The sequence below is a fragment of the Chelonoidis abingdonii genome, chromosome 23 (genome assembly GCF_003597395.2).
Source record: "Chelonoidis abingdonii isolate Lonesome George chromosome 23, CheloAbing_2.0, whole genome shotgun sequence".
Lineage (NCBI taxonomy): Eukaryota > Metazoa > Chordata > Testudines > Testudinidae > Chelonoidis > Chelonoidis abingdonii.
In genome coordinates this window covers 6,493,660-6,510,792 of record NC_133791.1, presented here as the reverse complement: position 1 = coordinate 6,510,792, position 17,133 = coordinate 6,493,660, and the positions used below count along the sequence as shown (strand labels likewise).

Below are 17,133 nucleotides of genomic sequence, written 5' to 3'. Positions count from 1 at the left end.
AGTTCCACAATTTGCTCCATATAATGAATGATATTTACTGTTATAAAAAAGCACAAATAAAAAAGAAGGTGCTAAAATACTAAGTTTTAGCTTTTTTTTTTTTAAAAAAAAAAAACAAACCTGCTGTTCTATACAAGGCTCATTTTTACTTATTTTGCCTTACCATTTTCTCAAATGGTTTATTTTTCACTTCCTATCCAGCCAAGCCTTCTGTTCATTCTCATTCATTTTAGTACATTTATATATTAAATGTTAAAATTAAAGGCTCTACTCTGTTCCTTTTCTCAATTATTGCGTTTTTAAATAAGGAAATTTATCTTTTTCCAAAACAAAATATGTTTCTATAGCTCAGAAAGTAAACAGCTGTTCGAAAATTGAATACTTTGTCAGCTAAAAAACCTGTAAGCAACTTTAAACAGTGATATAACCATTATATTGTAAATTCAAGTGAAAAACAAATATCTAAAGCTGTCTGAACATACTCAAAGGTGTCACAAATTTTGCTGGTCCAGACGGAATTCAACCAATATTCTAATTAACAAAACATTTACAAACTGAACATGAATTTATATTAACACAATTTTAGCGTGATTTACACCATTACCAGAGAGTTTACGTCTGCTGCTTTATGCAGAGTGCTCTCACCTTGATTTGACAAAATTAAACAGACCAGGGCAACATGCACAAAAAAAAAGAGACATTAGCCCATGAATCAGAGGACTGCAGGGTAGGCAGAGCATGGGAATTAATCCATCTCCCATTGTTACCCCTGACTGCACAAACACTAACAAGAGCAAGACAACCATAAAAGTTCAATAGAGCTTCTTTGAAATCCCACACTTTATCAGTAAGAAACAGATTCCTCTGCAATAATCTGCTGTAGACTTCAAGATTAGCAGAGAACATCCATTCCTTTTAATGGTCTATGCAGAGATACGTGAAGATGCTAGGATTTGAACAATATGGTTATGAGAGACTGCACCACAGAGAACATAAATGTAAACATTATAACTGAGTTGATTTTTTTTAGTAAAAGTGATTGCAGTACAAACCTTTTTTTCAAACTACTTGTTTTCATAAAAGCATGTACAATAAAATATGTACATAAACAGGTTAGAAACATTTGAAAGACTCTTAAAAAAGTACATACAAGACTTAAAATATCTTGAAGCGTGCTGAAGGCACCATCGCTACTATGCTGGGAATGCGTCCTGGTTCTGATCAGCCTATCAATGCAATATCCCTTTTCTCCTTACTCAAAGCCCAATCCTGCAAGGAGCACACTTCTCTTCAATGGGCATGAAGAGCATTCAGATCCTAATTTAGAATGTGAGACTAGTTCACATAATTAGTGGTTCAAAAGAACAACAATACAGCTATCCTAGAAGAGACTCTGCTTGTTGGATCAACAATGAGCACTTGATGAAAAATCTGTAGTTTACAACCTCAAATGCTGCTGCTTATCCCGAAGGGTTAAAAAGAGAAGGGGAAAAAACCCAAACCTTTTCTAAGGGTCACAAACATGCTCAGAAAGCAGGAAACTGCTCAAGCATAATTAGTTCATCAACAAAAAAAATGCTACTTTACCAATTTGTCCACCCAGACAGTTGTCAATGCTGCCTATGGGGACCCTAAATGATGTTAGTTCAAATGGGCAGAAAGAAAAAGGGTTCTCAATACTCACAAAACTATGTTTATTTTTTATAGTAAGTTGTATCTGAAGAGTATCCGTATAGGGTTCTTTCCCCTAATTCTTGCTATATTTTTATGGAAAGGCAAAATATTTTAGTTCACCTGATGAGAAGACATTTTGACTACCATACATTCATTTAAGTTAACAAAGAGCATTGTAAAAAGAAAAAATCCTTTGAGTTTTAGATGAGAAGTCTTAATCCCGGAATTACAAATCTACCAAATTAACAAATATTTTAATGCCATTTTTCTATTATGTATCTGGGTACAACCTATAATGCTAGTCTGCAAATTACTTGTTACAATTGTGTTTGAGGTGGTTTGTAGACCTGTGTGTTGATATTGATTAAAAATACCAACCCATTATAAATTTAAAAAAATCAGATTATAAATTCTTCCACTCCTATTCTCAGGAGACAGGAAGCAACATGATAATTTCTGGTCATCAGCAGAGCAGACTGATATGGAACTACATCATTATTTAAAAACATATGTATTGGTCTAGTCTCCCTAGGCTTAACAAACATTTTTATACAAGGGATACTGCCATTTTGAGTTCCCATGAGTCTCATTAGGTGTTGACATTCAAAATTCTTCTTCAACAGCAAAGTGATTTTGTTTCTTCCGAACATTCCAGTGTAAACACTCAGCCAGGCTTTCAAACCAGTCGCTCACAGGATCTCGGAAACAAATCGAAGGGAGGGGATAGCAAGAGGTAGTGATGCTAATACTGCAATACAGGAATATCCTCAGTTAGTAAAGAGGGAGGATAAATAGTAGTAAAATTGTACATTTGTGGTTACAGAATCAAACAGTCCTGGATTCCCAGATTTATCTATCTTTTTTTTTTTTTTTTTACATACACCCTTGGGACCCTGGCTACATCACTAAGCATTCAATCCTTTGGAGAATGGTCAGTTTCCAAAGTCTGGGGATGGCAAAGATGGGGCACAGGGCCTAAAATAATACAATGAGCAGAGTGCTTTACAAATGTTGAGAGAGACTGTAGATCAAAGCTCGTGGGAGCAGAGGGTTCTAGGCCAACCTGCCTTGCCCATGATCCTCTCTCATCTTACCCCTTGCTGGGATTTAAGCACCTCACTTTCAGACCAACTCAAAATTTAACACCTTAAAATATTAAATTGTCACCATGATCCTCAAATTTCAGAAATAAGGGCAGCAAATACTAAAGAGTCTAACTTTTCTACTAAAGGACCAATCACCAAATCTAAGATTGGGATCTCCGAGTCTTGTTGTTCACCTAATCTGTCCGTCCCCTCCATTTTTCAAGTGGTAAGGGCAATACAGAAGACTCCAAGTGCAAGTTCCTGGCAATTTTCCAATTCCCTGCCTGCCCACAAATATGAAACAAAGACAGTGTGTCACACAGCATGACTGGTCTACCACGGAAAACACCACACTGAGCAGAAGACAATTTGGGGTTTTTTCTTAGCGTATCCTCTCTGGGTTCTCACATTTCATTGTATCTATCAAGAGGTTAAGTCCTTTCAGCCACAGCACTGTGTTTCATGAGCTGCAGAATCCTGTCATTGAACGTAGCAAGGGCCCATCGATGCATCTGCTTTTGTATAAGTTTATTTGAGCACAACAAAGGGATGCATCTGCTCTTTATGATGTTTTATCAGCTTCACCAATGGCACAGGACACAAACATGGTCTTATCCTGAGAGGTAGAGTCCATGAAACTCACATTCACTTCACTGGGCTCAACAGGTCTCATGATCAGGACCATAAGTTGAAGTCCACAGAATTCTTTAAGGATATACATTAAGTAATGTTTGTATGATTTTTCCTGACACTTCACTTGCTTTTAAAATGTGATTGAATATTTTTTATTTCAAGTGAGAAAATGCCTGAAATAATATAGCATTTTTAATTCAGCTTGAAATGTAAGGGTCATGATGGCCTATCATAAAGCCTCCAATCATTTCCCTACTACCCCTAACCGAAGTTTGAAAGTGTGGCCACAGATACTTGTGTCAATATTATGAAGGAAGGCCATAACATCAAAGAAAAATCTTCACCTGTCTCCATGGCAGACTTCCTGTCTCTTCCTCCCATCAAATGAAACCCATGCAGTGTTCCTGGCATCAGGGGACAGCATGATCTGAGGAAGAGAAAAGCAGAAGACTCAAGAATGAAATAATAAGAGCTTTTGTAGCTAAAGGGCAAAGAGGAAGCACTCCCCTGAATATTACACTTTTTGTTATTACTCTTCATGATCTAATTGTTGTACTGAAATTTAGCTTCCTCTCCTGCCATTTTTTACTGAAAGGTTTGGCATATTATGGATAAAAGTTTAATATTTTATATACAATTTACTTCATATGCAGCATATACATCCCCTTGTTATATGTACACTGGAGCCTTTTCCTAATGATGGCAATAAGCTGATTTTCCAAAGGCATTCCAGTTACAATAGACCTGAGCTTGATATAAAAGTCAATACATGACCCAATTCAATGAGATGAAATTATGAAATTCTCTGCAAAACAGAGTCTAATCTGCATTCTAGAATAATAATTTGAATTTTGATGCAGGGTGAATCTAAGGCTTGCAAATTTAAGACAGTTTTTCTTTTAAATAAGAGATGCCACAAAGTAATCAACTACCACCACAGTAGCATTATCATCTACTGTGTAGATAATTGTGGGTTTATAGAACTGCCTTTAATAAGCAACAAATCCATGAAGTAAAAACTTAGCATTTCTTTAAACTCCACCCAGCATGCTCACGCTCCTGGCCACATTTTCTGCCCCACACTCCCCTAAGAAATAGCCCAAGACTTCCATATTATAGATTACTATATAACGGTTTCAGTTATATAAATTAACAAAACACCTGGCATTTTTTGAACTCAAAAATGTATTTGTGAAAACAAAATCCACTCTGTACTAAGACCTTGCCTGCCAAATTTTTCTGCAGAACTATATTTAACCACAGTAGAAAAAGACAGAGGTTTATAACGGATGTGCTAATACCACTTTCACTACACACCCGTGAAAGCTGTGATACTATTTTTGACACCAGGGTCTGATCCTTCACTGCCTTTTACCTTGTGTCCTCATCTACAGCTATGAAAAATGGATATAAAACACTATTACTAATTAGAATGGTAATGTATTTACACCCACTTTGCATAGGTACAGATGACTATATAGGGTGCAAGTCAGTGGAGACTCATGGTCTAGAAGTTTATTCTTCTAAACAAGTACATGTTGCTTTAAGAGTACTTGACAAAGTTCTACAGTATTCAGTCATGTTTTGGTATGGTGGATAATCATGAACACATTCAATAGTTATCTCCATAAGTTTCTATCTTTAAAAATGAAAGAACACAATTTAACCTTGAGCTCAACTCCTGCAGGAACAACAATGGGTCTGAAGGACAGTGAGTGAGGGCAGATTGGGGTGATCATTATTGCAGGAACATTTGGATGAATCATAGATGCTCCCGCTGCAGCCGCATAAGCTGTGCTACCAGTTGGTGTGGAAACGATCACGCCTGTGAAGGGAACAAGAGTTTTATACATGTGGCTGCTTGGCTCAAAGCTGTTATTTAAAAGGAGGCTAAGAAACAGGACTGTTGCACTTCCTTCATTTGAAAATACTTAAAAATCTCTTTCTGACATTAGTCATTGGCTGGATTTCTCCTCCACTCAACACAGGTGTAGTAGAGGCTCGAATTTTTAGCTAAATGCTTTAACAGATTGCTTATAAAAAGTTAAATTGGTGAAACAGAAACGTCTAAACCACAAACTCACATTTCGTATGACAGGTGTGGTAATAAACACATGACCAGGAGCCAGAAACATCTTTCCCAATCCTAGCATTGACACAGACTACACCTCTACAGCCTTGGGCAAGTCATGTAAAACTACTGTGCCTCAGCTTGCCCCTTTGTATATTGCAGATATTTACTTTTCTTAGCCAGGAGAATTAATGTTTCTGAAGAGCTTTGCAGGTGAAGTGCTAACATTAAATAAGTGGTGACATCATTAAAAGATCTTAAGATTTCAGCAAACTCAGACATTCAACTCCAGGATCTTCCCCAAACTCCTCCCCCTCCCACTCCTGCCTTTTGTCCCTAATTCCTCTACACAAACAAGTGATAACTTGACACTAGGCCTCCACATAATAAGATACAATCTGTAAGCCTCTTTTCTGCTTTCAGTGCTGCCCTATAGACTGTAACAATTGTCTAAATGAAACTCACCACTCCTCTGCAACCTAGTTTTCAACAACCCAGGAGCAGAAGCCAAGGCCTTGATTTCTGCCTCATAAAACAATGCACCCTCTTAAAAAAAAGTAGGAGCAACCTAAATAAGAGCCGATTACCTCATACTGTTAAGACAGGGACAGGCTGTAAGCTTTTTGATTACGAAATGGACTTACCGTCACCTTGCACTGTGGTTATGAGGTGTCCATCTAGAAAAACATCCACATTGGAAAGGTAGGAGGAAGGACCTCGATCCACAACAACTTCATTTAGGACCTGACAATGTACAATACCACTAGTTAGTTATTTCCCTGCCAGCATAATATTTGACAAGTGAGCAGTTAAGTATGTCTCCCAGATCTTTGAAAAGTTAACACCCCCGACCCCATCCACCCCATTACAATGTCAGTCTAGCTTAGTCTTGGAGTGTCATAAACAGATGGTCAAGGGTTAATGTCTCTTTTACCTGTAAAGAGTTAAGAAACTCAGTGAACCTGGCTGACACCTGACCTGAGGACCAATGGAGGGGACAAGATACTTTCAAATCTTGGTGGAGGAAAGTCTTTGTTTGTGCTGTTTTGTTTTTTTTTGTTCATTGTTCACTCTTGGGGCTAAGAGGGACCAGACGTACACCCAGGTTTTCTCCAATCTTTCTAAATCAGTCTTTCATGTTTCAAAATAGTAAGTACTAGCCAGGAAAGGCAGATAGTCTTATGTTTGTTTTCTTAACTTGTAAATGTGTATTTTGCTGGAAGGATTTTTACCTCTGTTTGCTGTAACATTGAATCTCAGGCTGTGGGGCGGGGGGAGTCCCTCTAGCCTATATGAATCTGAATACCCTGTAAGCATTTACCATCCTGATTTTACAGAGATAATTTTTACTTTTTCTTTCTTTAATTAAAAGCTTTCTTTTTAAGAACCGGAGTAATTTTTTTCTTGTTTTAAGACCCAAGGGGATTGGGTCTGAACTCACCAGGGATTGGTGGGGGGAAAAGGAGGAAGGGAATGGCTAATTCCTCTTTGTTTTAAGATCCAAGGAGTTTGGATCTGTATAGCTTCCCAAGGCAACCCAGGAAGGGGAAAGTCTGGGGGAATCGTTTATTTCTCCTTATTTTAAGACCCAAGGGGTTTGGGTCTTGAGTTCCCCAGGGAAGGTTTTTGGGGGAACAGGAAGTGTGCCAAACACTATATTTTGGCTGGTGGCAGCATACTAAATTTAAGCTAGTAATTAAGCTTAAAAGTGATCATGCAGATCCCCCACTTTTTGGACACTAAAGTTCAAAGTGGGGGAAAAAACCTTGACATGGTGGCACAGCAGTGGGATTGGGTTTAAGAACCAAAGCCAGTGAGTTTTTTTTTTCCTCTCCTTTCATAATATTTGACACGTGAGCAGTTAAGTATGTCTCCCAGATCTTTGAAAGGTTAACACCCCCGCCCCCATCCACCCCATTACAATGTCAGTCTAGCTTAGTCTTGGAGTCACATACTTTTGTTTTAGTGATCACCAGTTGTAATGATTATTTGGTGCAATGGATCAAAATTACTTTCCAAAAGCCAGTTTCCATTAGTTCTGATGGATTTTCCCTTTTCTTATATGAATCAGTGGGAGATTCAGTGGTAAAGATTACTGTAAGTAATTTCTTGGTTTTCAAAAGGTAAGGAAACCTCTGGTGCAGATACAGAATATTATAGAAATTAAACACAATGAGGTTGCTTCTGCACATTACACCCACCCTTTTTTCATTATCTTTAATAATTATTCTGGAAATTATGTGGAATCACATATTGTAGGTGTCATAATACTGGGTTAATATAATTGGGTGTAGATACAGTACACAAAAGAGAACTGGTGATATCTCAAGTGAAGAGTGAATTATTTCATAGTTCTTTTGCTTATTTCCCGTTTTATGCTACTCAGACCTGATATTGCATGATTTGCTTGCCCATTTCCATCTCTAGACTTGTAGAGATCACTCCATTTTCTTCAATACCATTTTGTATCAATGTCTTCTTCTCTCTGTGTTCCTTTACTACTTTCACTTTCAGCCTGCTCCGGAGAACAAGCGCTGCATTGCCTATAGGAAAAAAATAAGTGAAGAAAAAACACACGCACATGCACTACAGTGGCACCTACTACATTATCAGGAACTGCACCATTTTCACAGTAAACTGGTAGCAGTCACTGAAATGTTCTTCCCCATTTTTCAGTTGCTAATAATGTTCTCAAATTTCTTTTGCAGGAGAATTTTCCATCCTTTGTCTTAATTAAAAATAGAATTTTTTTTGTAGGACTGAGCAAAACTTGAGTCAAATTTGAGTAATATAAACATAAAAACTCACTTTCCCCCATATGTTCTAATAAAAAATCTGAGAATTTACATGCACATAACCTAAACCAGCTGAAGACAGAAACTTTGTATTTGGCTTGGTGATAATGCTCAGGGAGATGCAAGTAAGACAAGCATGAAGACAAATCAGTTCATTTTTATAGGAGGTATGAACTGTGAAAGACAATAATTTAGCAACATGAGAATTCTGTTAATATTTTTGGATGTCTTAATTTTAGGGTGCAAGCTGAGCAGCTTTATTTCCCAGTGACCAGTGGCATCAGTTTTTTTCTTTTCTTTTATTTCAAGCACACTTTAAATACCAAGAACTACTGTAAATGCAACTTTCAGGTTGAGAAATCAAGCACTTAAGAGTCAAACTTCAAAAGTTAAGATTTTTCCTTCAGTGCTAACTCAGTCACACGGAACATAACTTTCCACTCCATTTTTCCATACTTAATGTAAACTTAAATGGGTTACTATTTAACATATCAATGGGCTATATTAGATTCACAAAATAACATTCAAGAAGAAACTTTAATTTTTTTAGTTTTCTGACTTTTGGATGCTTGATTTCTTACCATTTTAACATGGCACGTTTACAAAAACAGAGAAGTTACAGGCGGTTGGGTCATCTAGTAGCGTATGTCCATGCCATTAGATCTAGATTTTTGCATTTTATACTCATAAATTGTGCAAAACATTAGTTATATATTCTTTCCTTACACACCACAACCAAGAACGAAGTGATTTCTGGACCATTCCAACTTTACAAATCAGTGAGGAAAACAATATTGAAAGTTAATAAAGTACCTATGTATTTATTTTTGATAGTTCAGCTGAGTCCTAGTTTAAAGAAAAATTCTAACAAGATAAATAAAGGATAACTCCCTAAAAAGCAGCAAAGACATTAGAAGACTTACCTTCTATAACTTGAGTAACTTGAGACTGAAAGTTCTCAAAGTTAAAGGGGGTGAGAAATCCAAGAGATCCCAGATGAAAAGCCATAACTGGAGGTACACTACCCTGTCAATAGAAAGAAGAATTGGGAAACTGTTAAATGTCGCACAAATCAAACATTTATGTTATTTCCATGCTTTTTAATGTGTAAGAGTTACCATATCTGGTGTGCAAGAGGTAGCCCAATCTGTCTGCAAATATCTTAATTACGGATTTTACTTCAGTTGTGCATAATAGTAAAAACAAAGGTATAATTCACCTTAGTAGCTCTCATGCTTTTTGGATGAGAAGGGGAGACTTGGCAGGAACAGAATAAAATAAACACAACATGGCAAAAAACATCAAGACGGTCTCTAACAAATAGAGGACATGTTTAGGGAAAGGACCTCTAATAACTATTCCCTATAGGACCCACCTGAAAAAGTGAAGAAGCATAAAGCAAGGTACCATCTCCTCCCAGGCATATGATAAAGTCTATCTGATTGGAGATATCATCATAATCTAGAGGATAACATTGACAATAAAGGTTTAATTTACATAATGTATCAAAGGTTTAAATTTATGGATGTAAATTTGGTGCAGCACACTGATGTTAATTTACAAGTGTAAATAAATGACAGCAGGCTATCAAAACAACAGCTACATAGGTTTATCAAGAATAGGTTTCCATCAGACAATTCTGATTCATTTGAATGAATCACTAAGGAAACAGGATGAAAAGGCAGTAAACCTCGATTTTAAGAAATCATTACTGTACCTTCTCTGAAAGTGCAAAATTTCTTCTTCACTGGTCCAAAATTATCATCATTAACTATGGCTGGGTCTTCTAGCACTTTTTTTTCTACATAAACTATCATGTTGTTCTCCTAAAAGAAGCATAATTATTTACTAAAAAAACAATCTATTAATGAAATGACAATCACCTGACCCTCAGCAATATTCTATTAGTTTAAAACATATAATGATGTAAAATATTACAAGACTGATTGCCTACTTCTGTATGTATTGTTACAATCCTGTAGCATTTAAGCATTACACTTATTGTCATATGAAGGCCACATAATGATTGAATTAATGACACTAAAGTTTGGAATTTTCATTACATGCCTGCGATATGGTAATGCTTGCTGATATTCCTCTCAAGGCATAACGAAATGAATATTTTACCCTATTCATCTATGTTAAAGAAGCAGATTCCTTTAAGCTAAATTAAGCTGAGCTCTTACAGCAAGAGAGTCACTTGTTGTAAAGTTTAACAATTTATTATTTCTGATGTTTTCTATATGTACTGGCTTAGTTATTCATTTATTCATTATTTATTTGAATTACCTCAGTAAGATATACACAGAGTTCTTTAAAAGGCTGGAGCAGACTGGCATCGTGAATCTTTTTGATAACAAGGACACTCTTTGGAGGTTTGTTCCATGTCAACCGCTGACTTGCTGGGTCCTGAATATGCCTGTGGAATGTAATCAACAGTATAATTCCTGTATGTGGGAAAATGGACTGTAATTTCATGACCATCAAGTTAACAGTCCCCTTTAGTCAAGTATGCTGGACTAAAAGAGAGGTAAATAAATCATGAAAAACCTTAATACAATAGCTAAATTTAATCTAGTAAAGAGATTAGATGGGCTACAACGCAACACCACACCAGCTTTCAACAAATATGTGATTGCACTTTTCATTGAGAACATTCTGTTCAGTTTTTATTAAGAAAATGTTCTAAGTTTTAATCATGAGAGGTCCGGAAAGATGCAACTAAACAATTATACAGTGATTTATAATTAAAGCTGTTTTCTTGGAGCCAAACAGCACTGCTTTATACTGCATAGGGTTCTGACTAGACGGACCATTTTTCTGCCCCAGTGTAGTAATTCTTATTTCCCCACTGAGTTGACAGACTCAAGTAATATTAAGGTGCCCACTCCTGCAGATACAAACATGCTAGAGACGTTTGAGAGCATGGGTCCTTTGTTTCTGCTGGGAGCATGATAGCTACTAAAACCCTTTCTTGAACTACAAACCACTCCACTAAGGGTGGTGTCTACACAGCAGCTAGGTACCCATGGCTAACCCATGCCAGATGACTTAGGTCGTAGGGCTTTTTCATTGCTGTGTAGACTTCTGGGCTTGGCCTGCAGCCCAAGCTCTGGGAACCTCCCACCTTGCAGGGCCCAGAGCCAGGGCTGCAGCCTGAGCCCAGAAGTCTACACACCCATGAAACAGCCCTGTAGCCCAAGCCCCATGAGTCCAAGTCAGTTGGCACGGGCCACCCACAGGTGTGTAGTTGCTGTGTAGACATACACAAACAGACTTCCAGCAACTGTGCTCCCATGTCTCTTGCATTAGGGGCCACTTCAGTTGGACTATCAGAGTGGTGAAGAATTCAATTGTAAACCTGAGAGTGCAGTAACATGAAAGACTACTTATGCTTTTCATCCAATACTATAATATTCAGCATGGGTCTATATCAATCTAAAGAACAGTAAACACAGTTTTGTCTCATAAAATTTTTTTAAAGGTCTGTTTCCCTTAGTATTTTGATACAGCCACTCCAATTTACATATCAAGCTTCACCCAAAACCATTTATAGCTCAATTTTAAATCCGATAGATTATCAATCCTACAGTTTTTCTTCAGACTTGCACATAGCCATGAAATTCATCCAAAATGGCAGTAGAATAAAAAGAGGGAAAGCATTTTAATCAATGAGACTCTCAATCTAAAATAATTAAAACCAAAACTTTTCAAGAGTTGTAAAGGGAAGTTTTAAATATTTCAGCTCTAGTCTGGGAAGTTCCCTATGTAAACATTTTATATTTCCTCTTCAGAGATATTATAATACTACTATTCAGAAAGCATAACTAATTAGCTTAGCTAAACAGCTGTTCAAGTTATTCTGTTCCTACATAAAAACTTCACTAAGGTTCTTGCTGGATGAGAGTGCATATTTTCCTTTAAAAAAAAGTTTTACTGTCCAATTCATTTTTCAGTTTGTCAAACTCACTTCTAATTTTACAAAAATAACCTTAGCCTCAGATCTAATCTAACAATTAAACCAATACACCTTTTGTGGATTGTTTGGGAGGGAAAAACTCTGTAATGGAACCTCAGTTGCAACCCTAAATATGAGGCAACAACTGTGGCTCCGTAACACATTTAGCTGATTTAGGGAACACATCTATATTCTGCTCTATTTCTTTAGCATGAATGTCTAAAGTTAAGTAAATAATTTCACACTTGTGCATAGCAGTTTATAAGCATCTCATCTTTTTCCACATGCTGTAGATGTAATCTAGGCAGAAAAGTGGATTAATGCAAATGCTGAACAAGTCAAATTTGCAAATAGATTTGGAAAGGCCATCTTTTGGAAGATAGAGGGTTAAAACAAACAGCTGTTTTATACCTCCTGGCATCTCCAACATACATAGTATCAAAGTTTCATTAAGCTATCCTGAATTACAAGATAAAAGCTGAAAAGATCAGCTCATATATCCAGAATTGCTTATATGTATATTGTATGTACACATATAGCATTAACTACAGACTGTAGTGAGATACTGAATCACCAAGTACATAGTCACTGACGTAAATAGTGCTGTATTTTTTTTTTATATAGATGTAACAGAATGTAAACATGAGAACAGGGATCAGAACTCATCTACCCCATACCATCTACAAGACCTTCAGTTTCCTCCATCCTTTTCTCCACTATATTTAATCCTATTAGATGTTTTAGTTTTGAAGACAAAGTATTTTATTTCAAAGGTCATCACAAACTAAGGTAACTACACACTTTCAAATCTCCTAAAATTTCACCATCCAACTACTGACAACTGTTTTTAAAAATAAATCCTGAAAGAGTAAGGAACTGAACAATGAAGAAAAGTCACAAGCAGCACATTTGAGATTAATTTTTAATTGCTGCAAAAACAATTCCAAAGGGAAAAGGGATTCAAATTTTAGAAGTCATTTTCAACATTAATGACCACGAAGGAAACAGTATTGTTTCTCCTCTACATGTTTTCAGAAAATAATTTAGAATATCCTCATATCTGTAACAAAGAGACAGGATAAAGACATTTCAACATAATCAGGCTGGTTCTCTGTCAGCTGTAAGAACTGCAGATTGTATCATTACAATGTCAACTTAGTAATCTGAGAACATATCAGAATTCATATGGACTTTATTCAAACAAACAAGACAAACAGCTTATTATTTCACTGTACTCACCATTTCCATGCAATTCTATTAAATGGGGGATCATTCATAACATGCTTAAAGATTTTCATGGCTTTCTTCAAAAGTTGTGCAAGTGCTCGAGAGAAAACTCCAGAAAAGGCCTTGACTTAATCATTTTTAACCGAACTGCTACCTTAAACAAATCATTTTTGTCTGAAGTAGATATCCAGTTGAACGTTTCAAATAGTCCTGATAAAATGTTTTTGCTGCTTCACAGAAAAATTCCTTATCAAAGTGCTACAAAGAAGTATTTAGACGCATCCTAATGTCGTTCATTTGCAAAAACCCCTTTCAAAAAAGTTTAACTGAGCCTAAAAGCTACCAAAAAATATAGTATTTAAACAAAAATATAGTATTGATTTCATTAAAATTTATTCCGTTCAGTCATTTCAACAGCTTTTCCCCAAACAAACTCTCCAATTCTGTCAAATACTAGCAATGTAAAAAGACTCAGATTTTGTGTTTTTATACAAACTGCTCCCTTTGCACTCTATTCTAGGATTTTCTGTTACATTCCTCTTGCTGAAAGTATTTTAAATGACAATCTGGAAAAAATCTGACTTTAAAAATACAATTCTTAAAAGCTGAAACTATCATTTACAGTTTAGATTTCAAAACAGCCTTTCACTCGGATGACCTGAGAATGTCCTTATCTCCCCAACAATTCTGAACACTGCATGAGCTGTCCTTTTCTTGGCAATCAGAGTGCTCTTAGTACTGCCTCCAGTCTCTGTACTGGACTAATCTTGACATGCTATCATTATATTGTACAGCTCTGGGTCAGCCCATGGGGAGGAGTATATTTGCCACAATCAGGTGGTGAAATACATGATGTAAGCAAAATTTTAAACAAATTATAATCAGAGCCACAGACTCCTGTTGACAGAGGCATAAGGAAGTTAAAGACCTGCCTACATATAATTTCCTCCACACCCTCACTGAAAAAATCACCAACACAGTTTGAGGAAAAATTACTACTTTAAATGCACATTTAAAAATCCAGATCACTGCACTTTGTACATTTTTAAATTAAAAATTAGAGTAACAGTGCACCCACCAACTTATTTTAAAGAGATGTTTACCAAGATGGTTAGTACAAATTGGTATTTACCTTCTCTCTCATCCCACTCCTATTTGCCAAATTAGGAATGAATTCAGTGTCTGCTCAAGAGCAACAGGCATTATTTTTATGCTACGCAACTGATGGCCACTGGCCGACACCACCTGAAGAACTGTGAATGCCTTGTTTCTGCACTAACTTTACCAGTAGAGCATGGGATAAGCAAAATTGCCTGGTTGAGCTTAGTTTCACCTACAGCAGGTGTGATAGGCAAAGCGCTTCAATCCATGAGCATGCACCTACAGTACTGTAACTGCATGCTCATGGATTGAAGCGTTTTTTATTTTTTTTTAATGAATTGTCATAGGTCTGACCCACTGCAGCATGTTGCACTGCCATTATTGTGGTCATAGACTGCCACACTGATATTACTCTTTTCTAGACAGGTGAAAACTGGCTTTATATTGGAGGTTAAAGATCCAGAATTGGAGGATATAAATGTGGCTTGACAAAATTATTCCACATTTCACACCTAAGCATTTGATGGTTGATCTAATCAAACTATGTAATACCTCAATTAAATAAGTAATCTTAATGTATTTCTAAAATAGTTTAATCTTGTAGTACAGCTTCTCTAAAGATATATTTGTCAGGATTCTTTGGTTTTTAGCTTCCTAGCAGAATTACAACTGAATAAGTAACTTGTAACAACTTTTCCTTATTTATATATAGGGTATATTTATGGCCCACATTTGCCAATTTTCCCATAAGTTTATTTCCAGTTGGCAAAGGGCATGAGCCATTTCACTTAGAATAATGCAGGGAATGCAAACAGTATTAAGTACAGTAGTTATATTCTGGGAAGTCACACATAATCTGTAATTCTTGGTATCTGATGTGAATTCCATAAAAATGAACTTTTGTCACTGATGGAGATTGAGCTTCATTGGAAGGGATTCTTTTTTTAGCACAATACTATCTGATAGTGGTGGAATCCTTCTCCATTGATTTGAAGTTTAAAGTTATAATGGAGAGAATCGTTTTCTGTAAAAAATTGCAATATCGTGAATTTGAGTAGCAGATGTTTGAAAATTGAGGTTGTTGGTGTTTTTACCAGATTTCTTTCTCACGCTTTATTTTATTCTTTACTGTTGGCATTCTTGTGTTACTCTACCTGTAAACTGACATTTTTCTCCACTTAAAGATTGGGGGGGCATAAAGATTTGCACAGGTATTATAAAGTGCAGAAACTGCTAATTGTTATCATAGTGTGATAAACACTTCCCCTGTGCTTCTTCGTTTCAAGCTGCATCAGACCCTAAACAGGCACTTCTTAAGGTAACTGAAAAAATCTTTGTTTAAGCACTGGGTAAAATACAGTGCATATTGATTAAAAACACAGACCAAGATATTCTCCTGAATGTAGGAAGATAATACCGTGCATTTGAAAATGAGGTACTTACATTATAGTTTTAGGGTTTTGCAGCATACATGCCTTTGGTCCAAATGTGGTCACTGGGCATGGTCCATGCAAGGAGCGTGTCCTCCTGAAAAATGAAACACATGTAAGGAAAAGCAGGATTCCTACCTCATTATCCAAATTACCTGTGTCTTTGAAGTAGTTAATGGTAAAAAAGAAGAGTGGGGGGAAATTACATGTCTAAAGTCTCAGTATGCAGCTGATCAGCAAGTCAGTGTAATTCTACACAAATAACTGCACACACAAAGTTAAAATGCAAGTTGCTGGTATCTACAGGGATGCATTTGAGCACCATATGTTGACTTCAGTGATTACTGCAGTTGAAGCATTAGTAGAAGCTCATCTAGTCTGTGTATAGCATGTAGAAATACTACTACACTTCTAGTATCCTAGTACTGTACCAAACAGACTTACTTGACTTGTTCCAGCTTCACCTCCATTCCCTACACAGGAAACACCACAAACTCAATAATGCCAGAGTCACAGTGAAGTTCCCCCTACACAGTTCTGCCAGTGTATGTTGCCTGACCTGCAACATTCCTGTTATTTCAGTCCTGGTTTTCTCCTGAGCAAAGGCTAGTAGATGTGCTGTTTTGTAATGGGACAAAAGTCCACTAGAGATAGCAGGTGAAGATCAAACTCACTTGACAGTGACAATCAAGTCTTCAGCATAAAAACGAAAGACTAAAATCAACAATATAAACCTCAAATTCTTCTTGACAGTGTGAAAAGTGAAAGCATATATTGTTAAAAAACTAAACTCCCATATCAGAATTAAAAAAAACATAATTCTTGAAAGTCAACTTTTAGTTGTTGTTTTTTCCTAAACTACTGTAAAGGATATGAATGACTAGTAGACAGGTTTTTCCAATCACACAACATGAATCCTAAACCAATACTTAAGCAACAACCAAGAATCTAGAGCAGGGGTAGGCAACCTATGGAACGTGTGCCAAAGGTGGCACGCGAGCTGATTTTCAGTGGCACTCACACTGCCTGGGTTCTGGCCACCAGTCCGGAGGGGCTCTACATTTTAATTTAATTTTAAATGAAGCTTCTTAAATATTTTAAACACCGTATTTATTTTACATACAATAATAGTTTAGTTATATATTATAGATTTATAGAA

The 17,133-nt window shown here is 36.5% G+C and overlaps 1 protein-coding gene across 5 annotated transcripts in view; it reads right to left on the bottom strand.

Moving 5' to 3' along the window:
- NADK (NAD kinase) overlaps positions 1-17,133 on the bottom strand; it is a 48,286-nt gene that overhangs the window by 14,127 nt on the left and 17,026 nt on the right. For 2 of the 5 annotated variants that reach the window (XM_032780050.1, XM_075060254.1), the window contains 10 exons: positions 15,988-16,071; positions 10,548-10,677; positions 9,976-10,084; positions 9,634-9,719; positions 9,182-9,284; positions 7,852-8,006; positions 6,108-6,207; positions 5,060-5,217; positions 3,737-3,819; positions 109-2,422 (listed from right to left, as the gene is read on the bottom strand). In XM_032780050.1, coding sequence (XP_032635941.1) covers positions 2,278-2,422; positions 3,737-3,819; positions 5,060-5,217; positions 6,108-6,207; positions 7,852-8,006; positions 9,182-9,284; positions 9,634-9,719; positions 9,976-10,084; positions 10,548-10,677; positions 15,988-16,071 — 1,153 coding nt within the window. In that variant the 3' untranslated portion in view covers positions 109-2,277. Of the gene's footprint in view, positions 1-108; positions 2,423-3,736; positions 3,820-5,059; positions 5,218-6,107; positions 6,208-7,851; positions 8,007-9,181; positions 9,285-9,633; positions 9,720-9,975; positions 10,085-10,547; positions 10,678-13,455; positions 14,839-15,987; positions 16,072-17,133 lie in introns of those variants that run through there. The other 3 variants (XM_032780051.2, XM_032780049.2, XM_032780052.2) reach the window with 2 other exon arrangements.